Raw genomic sequence first — 14693 nt, 5'->3', positions numbered from 1 at the left:
ATTAGAAAGGAGTCACTCCAATTGAATTGTGGTAAGTTGTATTGTACTAGTACTCTGTCCAATGTAACCAATTGATCCACTCCTTCGACCTCTCCTCACAAAAACATCTAAGTTAGACTTCCACCCATTTGTTAACTACTTTGGTCTGACCATCTGATTGCAGAGGGTATGCTAAACTTCTATGTAGTTTAGTGTCTACCAATTTGACATCTCATTTCAGAAATTACTGACAAAAACTCTATCCCGATCCGAAACAATTGATCTTGGATACCCATATAGCCTTACCACTTTCTTCACAAATACCTCAGCTACTGATTTTGATGTATAAGGATGTTTGAGAGCCCAGAAATGAGCATACTTACTCAATCGGTCCAAGACTACAAAGATTACTTCATTCCCTTCTGCTTTAGGTAATCCATCTATGAAGTCAATAGAGATGCCATTCCAAATTGCATCAAGAATTTCTAGTGGCATTAACAAACCTGCTGAAGACAGAGCCAACGTTTTGTTTCTTTGACAGATGAAACATTCATCACAATATTTTTTTATATCACTTTTCATACCATCCCAATATAAATTCCTCGTGATTCTTTTGTACGTTCTCAGAAAAACAGAATGTCCTCCAAACATCGATCAAGTATTGATACGTATACAAAATTGTAGGCAATAAAGAGGAGGTTTTTGAAATCACTTACCTGCCTTTAAGTTACAGAATTCCTTGTTGTACTATGAAATTTGGAATTTCTGACTGTTGTTCAATCTTGCTTGTAATTTCTTTCAACTTTTGATAATTCTCCACTTCCTTCTAAATAATAGACAAATCTATCGGTGCTGGTGTTGAGATATGATTTAAATGGATTGTAGGTGGAACTTTAGATAATGCATTAGCTACCTTGTTTTCTAACTCTGGTTTATATACCACCTCAAATGAATACCACAATAATTTGGCTATCCATTTATGATATTGTGACTGTATAACTCTTTGCTCAAGTAAAAATTTCAGGGATCTTTAATTTGTCTTCACTATAAACTTCCTCCCTAAAAGATATGATTGCCATCTTTGTACTGTAAACATTACAACTATCAACTCCCTCTCGTAAACTGATCTTGCCCTGTCCCTTATATTACAAAGTTCTACTGAAGTAAGCTATTGGTTTTTTAGCCTGTTTTAACACTGCCCCCACTCCATACCTAGAAGTGTAAGTCTTTATTTCCAAGGGTAGGTTGAAATCAGACATGGCTAGAACCAGCAATGTCATCATTGACATCTTCAAATTCTCAAAGGATGCATTTTTTTTCTTCAGTCTATTTGTATGCACCAACCTTCAGTTACTAAGTTAAGGGTCCAACAATGCTCCCATAACTCTGGACAAACCTCCTGCAATACTTTGTCAATCTAAAAAACCCTTAAACTTCACAAACATTGGTTGGAGTTAATGACCCTTATTTTCTCTTGACCAACTTCCACTCCCTTTTTGAAAATAATGCGTCCCAAATATCTCACTCGTGCTTTGGCAAAGCTACACCTCCCCAAGTTTGCATATAGTTCATTTTTCCTAACTATTTCCAACACCAGTTCTAACTGTTGTAAATGTTCCTCGAGGCCTCTACTATATACTAGGGGTGAAAAAACCCGAACCGAAGAACCGAATCAATTTGGTTAGATTTGGGTTGGATTGGGCTTCAACACTAACATTATCGAACCGAACCGAATTGAACTGGGTCGGGTCGGTTCAAGTGTCAAATAGGTTAAAATTGATTTCGTATGATATTTCGATTTCCACCTCCATCTACACTGTTCAATTTCCAGCTCCATCTACGTCGTTCGCTATTCGTTCCGTCTTCATTCTTCTGTTCACGTCGGTTTGGAAAAAGAGGAAGAAAAGTCTTCACCAAATCGTTCGCCCAATCTTCAATCCTCCTTCTTCCGTTCACGTGGATCTGAGTTCGATTTCGACGATTTCAACGATTCTCTTTTATAATTATGTTTCATGGGTTTTTTTAAAAAAAAATCGAATTTGGGTAGTTGGCATATTGAAATGCCCAAATTTTGTTCAAACCCTATTTGTGAAACTCCAATTGTTCAAACCCTAGTATGATGTTTATGATAAATCTAATTGTTGTGGTGATATTGATTGGGCAAAGAAAAGAAAAAAGAGGAGAAGGGGAAGAAATAGGGGAAAAGATGAAAGAGAAGGATGAAGAGAAAAAAGAGAGTTAAGAAGGAAGGAAGGGAGGAAGGGAGGAAGGTGTTAGATACCTAGATTAGTATAGGGTAAGGGCAAAAGGGTAATTAGATTTGTTGGTAGTTAGTTGGTTATAAATAGGTAGTTGAGGAGGGAAGAAGAGTATGAAGAATTTGGTGAAGAATTAGGGCTGCAACATTCCTTGAAAGAGAGGAAGGGTAGAGGGTTAAGAGTTCTTTTACTGCTTTTATATTGTAATTCTGTTGAAGGTGTCAATAAAATAGAAACAATATATCAGTGTTATATCAAATTGGTATCGGGGCTAGTTGATCTTGGAGGAAGAATTATCAAGTTGTCAGCCATGGAAGTGAAACTGCCGTCAATGTGGGAAACAATGGAAAGCATTATTGCAATAAACGAGAGGACTCAACAAATGATGTTGCTGTTTATGGAAACGATGGAGAAGGAAAAAACAAAAAGGTCAGAAATTGAAGAAACCTTGACAGAGGCAATTGATCGAAGGGGGATTCATATTGAGAAAAATGATAAGCGCTTGTCAGAGTGGGTTGAAACGTTGGAGAAGGAAGAGACGACAAGAAATCAAATAAGCAAAAAAGAGAGAAATCGAAGAAACAAAAAAAAAAAAAAAAAGAAGAGAAATCGAAGAAACAAAAAGAAAAGAGAAATCGAACTGATGAAATATTTTGAGAACATGATTCGTGAGAAATCTAGGACAACGAGCGACATAGAAGATTCAATCAGTCGGTCGAGCAAGAAGATTACAGAGAAATTAGAGGATGAAGTCGAAAAGAAACCACAAATATCAATGATAAAGACAGTCGACGGAGGAATGACACCGACAGGAAGAGCTGAGAACAAAGTGCAAGTGATCGAAACCAGTTCAAAATAGAAATTGAAGGAAAAGAAATTGATCAAAACAAGCTAAGTAGTTCTGTTGGAAGCACATTAGATGATTATCAATCACCGGATGAATGCAATGCATACAAGAAGGGGTGAGAATCGGAGCAGAAGTTGTTGAGGGAAGAAGATGTTGGTGGATGCTTATTAGCAAAAAAAAAAAGGAAATAATCATGGAAGATGTTGGTGGATGCTTATTAGCAAAAAAACAGAAAATAATCACGGAAGATAGGTGAGAATCACTTGAGGGATCCGAAACAAAGACTTCAATGAAAAGGAAATTGTTGCAGCCCTAATTCTTCATACTCTTCTTCCCTCCTCAACTTCCTATTTATAACCAACTAACTACCAACAAATCTAATTACCCTTTTGCCCTTACCCTATACTAATCTAGGTATCTAACATTATTTGATAGAACACTATATAGTGTTTCTATTTTATTGATACCTTCAATAGAATTACAATATAAAAGTAGTAAAAAGAAAAGTAAAAGAACCCTAACCCTCTGTCATTTCTCTCTTTCAAGGAATATTGCAACCCTAATTCTTCACCAAATTCTTCATATCCTTCTTCCTTCCTCAACTTCCTATTTATAACAAACTAACTACCAACAAATCTAATTGCCCTTACATAAATAAAAACATAATACAATTTGTTTATATTGTGTATTGTGTGTACGGTTCAATTTTTTTATTATATAAAATCAATTTAAAAATTAATACATATTTATTGTGTGTTGGGGTTACAATAGAAATTAAGTATAAACATTATTTTAATAAAAAAAATTCGTCGTTTTAAAAAAAGTACGAATAAAATAAATAAGTTTAGACAAACGCAAAAATAATAATAATAAATAATACATTTTTTTTTTTATATTTGGTTCATAGATAACATTTCATCAGCATTTCTTACCCATCGAAGGAAAAGAGCATTTTTTTAATGTATTTAATTTACGGATTAAATTGAACTACAAATTGAAGACAAATGAGAAATTAAATAACACAATTTTTGTGTGAATTGAATTTATACCTCATATTTTACAAAAAAAAAAAAAATTAATACACTTTATTTTGTGTACTTGATTTAATGTTAAAAAAGAAATAAAAAACTATTGTACAAATGAAAAAAAAAAAACTTTATTTTTGAAAGTATATTAGGTGTATGATTCATGTAAAGAAAATATTTATACAAAATCAACAAAAAAAAAAAATCAATACAATTTTTTTTGTGAAAGCTTGGATTACGGTACAACCTAACTAAAAAATGATTTTGAATACAATTTTTGGTCGTAAAGAATTTATGGTACGAACAATTTACACAAATGCAAAAACTATTAGCACATTTTTCATTCTTATTGGGTTCGCGATAAAATAACAATAATTTTATTTTAAAAAAAAATTATGTATTTTTTCTCATATTGGAGTTAACGTACAAATAAAAAAATACAAATTTTTTTGTCATAATCTTTCCCTCAAATAATCTTTCTCCTAAATAAAGATTATAATAACCCATCGTAATCCTTTCACTTCATCCTATCCCAAACAAGGATTATAATAATTTTTTCCTCCACTTAATTCCCTTTTTCTTATTCTTTTTTCCCCTTATTCCTCTCCTTCCCCCAAACGGCCCATTGATATTTTTACAAATTATCCTCTATGCATTTTTAAGCCACTTAATCCCCATTATTCCTTTCGTTATATTTGTAATTATTTTAAGCCATTTTCGTTATATTTGTAATTATTTTAAGCCATTTTGCTATATTTGCATACTAAAGAAAAAAATTAAAAACAAAATAAAGGATGAAAGAAGGAAATAAATAAAGAAAAAAGAATTACAATAAATGAAATTTTAATAATAAAATGGGAACAGAAATTTTTTCTCTACAAAAATTCCTGGTCGAAAAAGAATCAAAATCCACAAGGGGTGGGAGGGTTTAGTAAAATTGTAACCCAATACACTTTATATGCAAATGAAATCTAAAATCTAAGCTTCAAAAAATGGGGAAAAAAGAAGAAAAATCAAAGTTCATCATGGTAATCATCTTCGTAATCTCCATTCTGATTTTCATATACTGTGCTGTAGAAAACATACTCATGATTAAGCATTTCATCGATTGTTAAGTACCCATCTTTATTGTCGTCAGCCTGCATTGTTCAATTTTAATTACCACACATTATTAACTCACCTTCATCATCTTTGAGTTTGATTACTTTATCTTAATCTCTTCAATTCAACTACTAATTACGTACCTCATTAATCAAATGACTTGTGTAATGTTGAGCATAAGACACTTCTCCAGGATGAAGATACTGGAACAATGGTCTTAATTCTTCCGTTGACAATACTCTGCACAAAAATGTTTGATATTACAAATAAATTAACAACAAAAGTGAGAGAGAACGGACAAAACCATTACAAATATTTTCAAATACATATAAACAAGTTTAAATACTATTTTAGTCCTTATACTTTTGTTTTTTATTCAGTTTGGTCCTTGAACTTTAAAAAAGATAGACAATTTTGGTTCTTTAAAAATGATATAAGAACCAAAATGAGAACCAAAGTTAAAAGCGTGTGAACTAAAACGAACATATTGATAGTATAGAAACTAAAATGAAACAACATCAAAATTATAAAGACTGAAATAGTATAGTAAATAGAAAAAAAAGTCATTTCGATGAGTTGATGAAATTTTTGTATTTTGATATATATAAAATTTCCCTAAAAATAACTCTCCAAACAAATGCATTGCCATACTCATCCTCGTCGAGATCAAGCTCATCAAACTTCTCTTCAGCGCTTGGTACATCTTCGCCTTGAGTTTCAAATTCAATATAGTTCTTGTATATATCATATGTATGGTGAAGGAATTCATCAAAATTGAGCTTTCCATCTTTGTCATGGTCCATGCGCCTGCATAAGAATGAATTAAACAGGAAGATGATGGTTTGGTTTTAAGATGATAAAGGTTAATGGATTCAAGTATAGCGGAAGAAGTTACTTCATTTTCTGTGCCAACAGCCAGTTTTGTATTCGGTAATTGCTGCTATCTTCTGGGTGAAGGAAACTGCAAGATACAAATATCTCATACCCTTTTAAAAAAAGAATTAAAAACTTTTTTTGGTCTCGGTTAGATTCAGTTTAAGTCTGTGCTTCTAATAAAATTTTAATTGTAGTCCTTGAAAGTTAGTTTTTACTCGAATTGATTAAATAATTACAATAATTTTCATGTAAGGAAATACAATAAGTGAATGCATTTTTAAAACCTTATAGCAAAAGTACTCTTGAAAGTTGGAGACTAAAATTAAATAAACTAAAGTATACCATAAAATGGTATTTTAACCTTAAAAAAATTGTGAATCATTTAAAATATTACAATACTACATTTGAAATAGTATAAATTGAAACTTGAACATTGCCACACCTTTCTAGGTGACCATCAGCACACATGTCCAAGGTATTGATTTTTCTCTAAAATTACACTAGGCAATGTTTATGATAATATTGTAATAAGTTTGTATACATATACATATTCTTATGTATAGTAATTAAGGTTAAAAATAGTGAAGTAGACCTTATTGTTTATGGTAGAGAAAGATGGGACATTACTCTTTAAGTTCATCAAAATATAGTAAGCCATTGTTGTCAACATCCGCATTTGTGAATTGCTTTCTCCACCATCCAGCTTCTCCATATCCCGTTTCATTTCTTGCTGTTTCATTCAAAAATATAATATATTCACTATGTTATTTCTGTCTCAGTCCCACAATGTGAAAAATAATACCCTAACTTACAAAAATTACCTTCTACTTTTTCTAAAAGTGATATCCAATTTTCTTTTTTCTTTTTTCTTTTTTTTGAAAAGTTACCATATATACTCTATGACTTTCCTACATATTTCAAAGGTTTTACATATCTAAATGTTGTTCCTTTGTACGGATTCTAATGTAGTGTTTTCCTCACTCTCACATTATTCCTATATCAATTATTCAGTCAAACATTTTTACACAACAGTAGTTGCTTACATTTTTATATTTTAATTAGGCAAAATACGTACGCTTTTGGTTACACAACAGTTCATCAAAACCCTCTTTATACAATTTTACAGCCAAGTGTAATGTAAAACCTTTCCCTCTTAATTATATACAATTATATTTTTAATATTTATTTTTGTTTTATTCAATTTCATTGTTTATTTGATAATTTATTCTCCTCCAACAAATCTTAAAAGTAGTTTTTTTGGTGCTTTCGAAAACAGTTGTATTATATAAATTAGAATTGAGTTTTCAAATCACACTTTACTTTTTTAGAACAAAAATTTTAAATGATCCAACAACCCACAGAAAATAATCAAATCCAAGTATTCCAAGTTTGTGTTGGGTTAAATTTTTAATTCAAATTATTTGAATCGGAGAAATTTACTCTTTTTAGAATAAAATTTTTAAATGATTCAACCAACCGAAAATAACCAAATCCAAGTATTCCAAGATTGTGTTGGGTTAAATTTTTAATTCAAATTATTTGAATCAGACAAATTTACGATCTGAACAATTGAGTTGAATCTAAAAAGATTTCAACCCACCTCACAAACCTCTACTACTTTTTCGTCACTTTTTTGCTAAACAGAGATAGAAAATTGGTGATGTTTAATTAACTATAATTCTTTGAAATTATTTATTTAAAATTATAAATAGACACAAAATCAAGACTAAAAAGGTTACGAAAACTAAGTATAAATAGAAACAAAATTCAAACCTCTCAAATTTTAACATTTAAAAAAAACTAACTAAATTGAAACAAAAAAAACCAAGAAAGAGTAACGTTATGAAACACAACAATGAGAAGAAACTAAGCCTAAAATCACCAGAAAAATATTTTAGCTAATTTCGATCATAATCAAAGAAATGAAGAAACACGTACCAATATCTTCCTCAGTGAACTGCGGCAGATATTCATGGAATGAAATGGCGTCATCTCCATTCTTATCGTAGAACTCCAATTGTTTCGTCGTTCTATAATTCAATCTTTCAATAGCTTGCCCATTAATCCAATCACTCAACTCCTCGTAACTGATAACCCCATCTTTAGGCGAATTATCCAGCAAAGGAAACAACACAAGTAACCTCAACGAAATGTTCAATCTCCCTTCATCGTAGTAATTTCTATAAGAATCGATGATCTTATGGTTTTGATTGTCCACTCCAATCGCATTTTCACCACGTTCCTCTGCTGCTAATCTCTCCATTTCCGTAACAAGAGGATCGAAAGTAGGGTTTGGGAATTTGAATCCTAGACGACGAGTTGCCTGTTGATGGCTCCGATTGTGGAAATTGGAGGGAGAAATTAGGAAGAAGAGAGCGAAGACGGTGGCTGTAAGAACATATACCACCGCCTTCCCCATTTTTCTGGCGGCGGAAGAGATTGAGATGAGATTAGATGGGGAAAAGGAGGGATACGTAGAGAAGGCGACATTTGAGAAAAAATAAGTGGAAAATGGGTGGAGGTGAGGGCTGGGGAAGAAGATGAACGGAGTACCGTTCGTTCACTAAGCTTTGCAATAATAGGCAACGGTGGAATCGATTCTGAGGCTCAGAGGTTTTGTATATTAAAAATATTTACTCTTAGACGTTAATAAAATAACTTTTTAAAAATTATTTTCAATTTAGGATAATTTCCTTTTTGTTTTTCTCTTCTTCTAATTTTAGATTAGTTTTTGAAAATTGTTATGGTTTTTAAAATTTGGCTAAAAGTTTAACGTTGTAATTCAATATAGAAAATTAAGAGAAAATAAATTTAGTTTTAATTTTTTTTTTTAAAAAAAAAAAGTCAAATGGATGTAAATTATCCGGAACTAAATTTAGCTTTTTTCTCTCTCCAAAATATTAATTTTCATCCAAATCATTACAAATTACAATAGTGAAACAACATTAATCAAAACTCGCCATACTATATTCCTTTTTTTAATAATGGAAACAACGATCATCAACTTCAAAATTTGAAAATTGAAAGTTTGAAACCATCCAAAATTTAAGAATTTTAAATAAAACAGTTTGTAATTAAGGGATACTACAAAGTTTGGTAACAAAAAAGAGAAAAAATATTAAAATGAATATAGCTAAACTAATATAGAGTATAAAATATCGATCTTAAGGTTAGAGGTTCGATCGATCCTCAAACTGAAAAAAAGAATTAAAAAAAAACATTCCATTTGTTGCAACATTTCTTACTGAAATGAGCATCGCAAAAGCAAACACCAAAATGTGCATTAAATTGCATTTTGACACATTTGGTGCTCGAACTTGGAATACTCATTTGAGCAAGAAACATTGCAAAGAAGGATATAACAAAATTCATTCCATTATTGCCTGTAGTTTTGGTTTGTTTCACGTAGGTATAAATTAGAAATCATAGAGGAAGTTGCCAAAACGCACATCAATCAAAAGCTAGGCTATCTATAGAGAATAATGGTGACAAAAGTGGTTCTGCATGCATATGCCAAGCAAAGCTAATAATATGTTTTCTTTTTTCACATGATCAGATCCAATTATTTTGGCATAGGATTCCTTTTGAAGAAGAACAAATGGTAGTTGAATGTTGGGTAAGAAAGAACAAATGTGGAAATGTGGAATGACAGCTGAATAACAATAATGGTTCAAAATCAAACAAACTTTCTCTAAATTTTCTTTTTATTCATTTCATTTTCGTTATTGACATATTTTGTCAAAATTACTAAACTAAGAATCAAAAGATTTATTTGATATTTTAAAAAGTTAAAAAAAAAGTGCGCATCCGGGGAATCGAACCCCGGTCAGTACCGTGGGAGGGTACTATGATACCACTACACTAGATGCGCTTCTATGATTCTAACACATAAATTATTACAATTCACTTTTACGTAACCAACTCTAAAACCAATCATGGGATTGGAATCTAAACAATCCCCCTGGTGTAATAAGTATAAGAAAAAAATTCATGAAAGAAAGAGATTACTATAAATGGTAAAGCTATTGAAAATACGGTGAAGTGTCAAATTTTATCAACGATATATTAGCAATTATCAATGTATTAATAATACATCGACAGAAATTTATCTATGTGTATCATTGGTGGAATACAAAAATTTGTTATATTTTGATTTGTTTTGTTATATTTAAAAATGTTCTTTAAAAAAAATTGTTTTCCAGCTACCAACTTTGACGAGACCAGATGAGAAGTTCCAACTATCTTCATCTCCTTTCTCTTTATTCAGTTTGCATTGTAGAGTGAGACCGGACTGTAGAGAGCAAGACCGTGAGAGAAAGGGAGAGAAAAATGATCTTCGAGAGGAAAGAGAGCACCGACGGAATGTTAAAACCCTAGATTAAAAAAGTAAGACAAATCTCTTTCTTTTTTTCCCCTGCAAGCCCAAATTACATGAAACAGTGAAACAACGCCATGAGAAATAGAAAACAGCACGTAGTGCTTCAATAGGAGTGAGAGGGAGTCATCTCTTTTGATTTGTATATATATTACTTACCAAAACTGAAAACAATCAAGCTGTTTATTGTACAATACAAATAGTGCAAGTATTGAAACTATATATGTGGAAATCATCGACATCCCAATTCAGCTCTTCCTTCAGGACTAATAGTTGGATTTACACAAAGTTTCTGAAGATCAATGTAGCCTATGATTGTGTCCTCAAAAACTGCATCTTCCAATTGAGCGTCATCAAATGTTGACCCTGAAAGCACAGTGTTCTTGAACAAAGCTCCTTGGAGATTGGCTTTCCCAAAATTTACCCTGTCTAGAACTGCATTTGAGAAATCAACACCTGCAATATGCAACGTTGTCATGATATTTTAACCCATACTGTGAGTTTTTTTTTCAAGATTCTTATGGAGTCGTCCTTAAAACAGAAAACATGTACTTATATGTATCCTTTTTAGAGTGCCATGAGTGTTCATAGATTCAATTTCCAAAAACTAAAAACCAAATGACAAATCCGCCAATAATTTTAGCAAACCCATGACCAGCTTAGGATCAATCATGGGATTAACATGCAGCTTAATAGGTCAACAGATATGAAACTTCTTAATAGTCTACTTGAATGCATTTTTGGCTTCCCATCAAATTTACTTGAAGCACAAGAAGAGAGCAGGGTATGAAACATCTTTTGATGTTTCATTCCAGTTAAAAATTAAAATGAGATCATCCACGTTCCTAAATAGTTTTGGAGCCTGGGATTTATTCTATAAATTAGCATATGTTGAGCATGTGGATTTTATCTATGTACCATTATTGAGAGCAGAGTCTACAAACTAATGACATGTTTAGGAGTGATTTTCAAAATGATTAAAATCGTTATTGTCATTTTAAAAAACATTCTAAAATGTTTTTAAATTATTCAAAATAAAATTTAATAGTACGTTTCTAAAAGTATATAATTAAATGTTGAACATAATTTGAGCAACAAAAATATGTTTGAAAGTGATTTTAAAACTTAATAAAATCACCACTAATATGAATGATTTGTTAACAACCCACTTCCTTCTTAGAGTGGGGTATGATAGAGAGAGTTTTACCCTTGAAGCTGGCTCCAACAGCATAAGCTTTTGACATTACCACTTCAGAGAGATCTGCACCATCAAACTTTGCATCTGACATCAATGCAGCTGCAAGAGATTTCCCTTTCAACTGGTTTTTTTCATTTGTGTAGTCACAGAAACGAAGATCAATTGGCTTATCATAGACACCATTTGCTTGACCTATGGTATTACCAACAAAAGCACGCTCACATCGGTCGGGTTCTGTAGACAGTGGAGGCAGCCTCTGCAAGTCCCAGACATTATAAGATCAACAGGTTTCTTTCCCAAAGTAAAACGTCGAACAATTTGACGCTTGCGACAGAAAGTGAATAACATTAGTCAATCATCACTATAAAAGGAAAAACATAACATGAATAGAAGAAAATCGAGTAACATGAACTGGATGTCAACTGGTGAAGTACATAACAGAATTTTAGTTAGAATCAGGAAAACGTAACTGACAAGTTATCCTATCAGAAAGAGCCTTATAATCATGGTATCGTAGAACATCCAGAAAGGGATGTGGGCTCAGAATGATGTGGGAGGGAGCTGGAAAAGTAGGGCTTCCAAACCAGCACACTCAACCCCCTAAAAAAATAACTAGGTCTTGCATCTTAAGCCTATATTTAAATGCAACATTGTAGGTTCGGAATAGCGCTTGCGAATTTTCAGTTCATACCCAAATATCATGATAAATTTGAATAGCATTTCATTATTCTAAAAGTCGTGTCAACTGTTATAAATCACTACAAACTTCAAATCAACAGAAAATAATGCAAAAATTAAATATAATCAACATACTACAGTATATTGTCATGGACTTGAGTTGATGGATTACTGCAGCAAAGTTGATTATATCCATATATTCCAAATAGTTGAAAATTTATCTAGGGTACAAACTATTCAATACAAAACTTAAAAGTATAAACTATAAATGAACAGAAATGCTATTAACCTGATTAGCTGCAATGACAGGAGAGGTATTTGTCAAAGCCCAAACAGCAAGAAGTCCACAAGCTACAGTACTAATATGCTTGCAGGGTGACAAATTTTCTCTTGGTTCTGCCCCATCCCTGGTAGCTGTAAGTGCAGCGACAATGGCATGGCAGATAAAACTCCATTAAAATATAACTCATAATACTTCGATGCAAGTTCAGTTAGAGGGTGTTTGGCCAATTGAGTGGAATTAATAAGTCTAGAGGTAATATGATGGAGTTAGTAGTTTTGTGTTGTAAGATATAAGATATGAAGCTAGGGGTGTTTGGCCAATTGAGTAGAGTTAGGGGTGTTGGACCAATTGAGTGGAATTAGTAAGTTTGTGTTGTTAGACAAAGGTAACAGAGTTCTAAGATGGAGTTGCTTGATAATTGTGAAAAGTAGATTAAGAAAGAAAATAAAGTTACTCGATAAATGTAAAAAATAAAAATATAGGGTAGAAAAATTTACTCAATAAATGTACAAACTTCAATGGTGTTTACTTTTGAAATTGAGTTGTTTACTCCAACTTAATGTCCAATTTCCATAATATTTGTTTCCCTCTACTTGGTGAAGAATCCTACGAAAGTGTTTAGCCCATCAACTTCATAAATTGGTGTTAAATAACTCAACTTCATCAATGTCAACAACATCAGTTCATCTTCTTCTTTGTCTCTCTTCCTCTTTCTAATGATTACTATCTCCGGACTAAACAACAATGCCCCTCTAAAATAGATTTACTAATTTCAACACATTGATTCCATGCTTTAGAACTCAACTCAGCGCACCAAACACCATCTAATTACCATCTAATTGTATTAGACTAAGCACATTTCAGGGTATGCAAACACATTAATTTTTTTGTTACAAATTTGAACTCATTCAAAGAAATAACCAATTTGGCGAACCAGCATCTTGATCCTAAGCTTAACAAGATGTAATAGGCAATCAAAGGGCAGGAAGCCAACGCAATTTACCCACAAAAGGGTACAGAATGTAGCAATTATTGGAGTAAATCAATGCATAAAACTATAGATAGAAGAGATAGAGAAAAGACTAACCAGAGCAGGTGATACGGGGGAGCGAATGGGGAAAAGGGTATACAATTTTTGAACGTCTTGTAGAGAAGAAGCTGCGAGAGAAACCATTGTGAGAGAGGGGAGTTGATAAAGCGGCCATTGGGAAAAATTGAATTCCCTCCCCCTCCCTCACTGTGGCTTGACTTATCCGTTCGAAGATGTTGGGAGATCTGATCTTGATCACGTGGCAGTACACGTAGATTATGCCTTGGAATATCTGTTTGCATCCCCCAACAAAAATGTTTCATAATGCATATTTACTTAATCATGTAATTCTAATAAAATTTTATTGATGTATCAATGCTAATCAGTTTGTACGATGAACGTAATCTGATCGTTATCGATCCCAGATTTTGTAAAATTTATTGTTATGGTGGTCGTTACCTCTTCGCCTGAAGCTCAATCGATGTCAACATTGGTAACTGTAATTGTAAATATATCAAATTTTCAAATAGTAATGATAGTTGTAATGGTAAATATATTTTATTCTTAGGCAAAATCATATTTGAACTTCAGCAGCTCTTCCATTACACTAGATACGTGACACGTGAGAACCTTGTAATTAATATATATTTTTGCTAAAATGAATACATAGTAAATTCAAAAAAGAACAATATTAAAAACATATAATAAATTTTAAATGAGTATTTTTTTTATATACAACGTTTTTTTGGTTACATTTCTAGCATTTGAATTTTTATAATATTTTTCTTTCTCTATAACATTATTTAACTTTTTAATCAAATCATTGTATAAACTAATTAAAAATTTTGTTTCTGAAAAAAAACATATTGCGTTTTTCTTTGCTTTTAGTTTTATATATATACATTTAAAACATATTCTGCTATTTCTATTTGACATGCTTTTATCTTTTCTCTCAGCAACATAATTTCTCGAGATAGAGTGGAGACAGACAACATGTAACTCAAGGGTTCTATCTCTAAACTCATATGTTGAACAAACATTGA

The 14693-nt window shown here is 32.0% G+C and overlaps 2 protein-coding genes and 1 non-coding gene across 3 annotated transcripts; all 3 read right to left on the bottom strand.

Moving 5' to 3' along the window:
• Positions 1 to 4921: 4921 nt before the first annotated feature.
• LOC101207354 (reticulocalbin-2) lies at positions 4922 to 8802 on the bottom strand. The gene is made up of 6 exons (XM_011653012.2): positions 8025 to 8802; positions 6714 to 6816; positions 6106 to 6171; positions 5862 to 6017; positions 5354 to 5450; positions 4922 to 5248 (listed from the first exon to the last, which is right to left on the bottom strand). Exons 1-6 carry the CDS (start codon positions 8503 to 8505, stop codon positions 5123 to 5125), a joined length of 1029 nt encoding a protein of 342 aa, XP_011651314.1. The 5' UTR covers positions 8506 to 8802; the 3' UTR covers positions 4922 to 5122.
• A 1084-nt stretch (positions 8803 to 9886) lies between these two features.
• TRNAG-CCC lies at positions 9887 to 9957 on the bottom strand. Its single transcript has one exon. It is a non-coding gene; the product is annotated as a tRNA-Gly (tRNA).
• Positions 9958 to 10543: 586 nt separating this feature from the next.
• LOC101218556 (thylakoid lumenal 17.4 kDa protein, chloroplastic) lies at positions 10544 to 13883 on the bottom strand. The gene is made up of 4 exons (XM_011653011.2): positions 13708 to 13883; positions 12627 to 12751; positions 11669 to 11915; positions 10544 to 10917 (listed from the first exon to the last, which is right to left on the bottom strand). The coding sequence occupies exons 1-4, from the start codon at positions 13823 to 13825 to the stop codon at positions 10694 to 10696; spliced, it is 714 nt and encodes a 237-aa protein (XP_011651313.1). The 5' UTR covers positions 13826 to 13883; the 3' UTR covers positions 10544 to 10693.
• Positions 13884 to 14693: the final 810 nt, after the last annotated feature.

Source organism: Cucumis sativus, chromosome 3, assembly GCF_000004075.3.
Source record: "Cucumis sativus cultivar 9930 chromosome 3, Cucumber_9930_V3, whole genome shotgun sequence".
Taxonomy (NCBI): Eukaryota; Viridiplantae; Streptophyta; class Magnoliopsida; order Cucurbitales; family Cucurbitaceae; genus Cucumis; species Cucumis sativus.
The sequence above is the reverse complement of the archived record's forward strand: the minus strand, read 5'-3'. Positions and strand labels throughout refer to the sequence as shown.

Coding starts and splice junctions, on each gene's coding strand:
- LOC101207354 (XM_011653012.2), bottom strand. CDS start 8,505: ATGGGGAAGGCGGTGGTATATGTTCTTACAGCCACCGTCTTCGCTCTC. Junction 6,817..8,024: donor GTTCACTGAGGAAGATATTG/GTACGTGTTTCT, acceptor TGAATGAAACAG/CAAGAAATGAAACGGGATAT. Junction 6,172..6,713: donor TATTTTGATGAACTTAAAGA/GTAATGTCCCAT, acceptor TGTATCTTGCAG/TTTCCTTCACCCAGAAGATA.
- LOC101218556 (XM_011653011.2), bottom strand. CDS start 13,825: ATGGCCGCTTTATCAACTCCCCTCTCTCACAATGGTTTCTCTCGCAGC. Junction 12,752..13,707: donor CCCCCGTATCACCTGCTCTG/GTTAGTCTTTTC, acceptor CTGCACTTACAG/CTACCAGGGATGGGGCAGAA. Junction 11,916..12,626: donor CTGTCATTGCAGCTAATCAG/GTTAATAGCATT, acceptor TGGGACTTGCAG/AGGCTGCCTCCACTGTCTAC.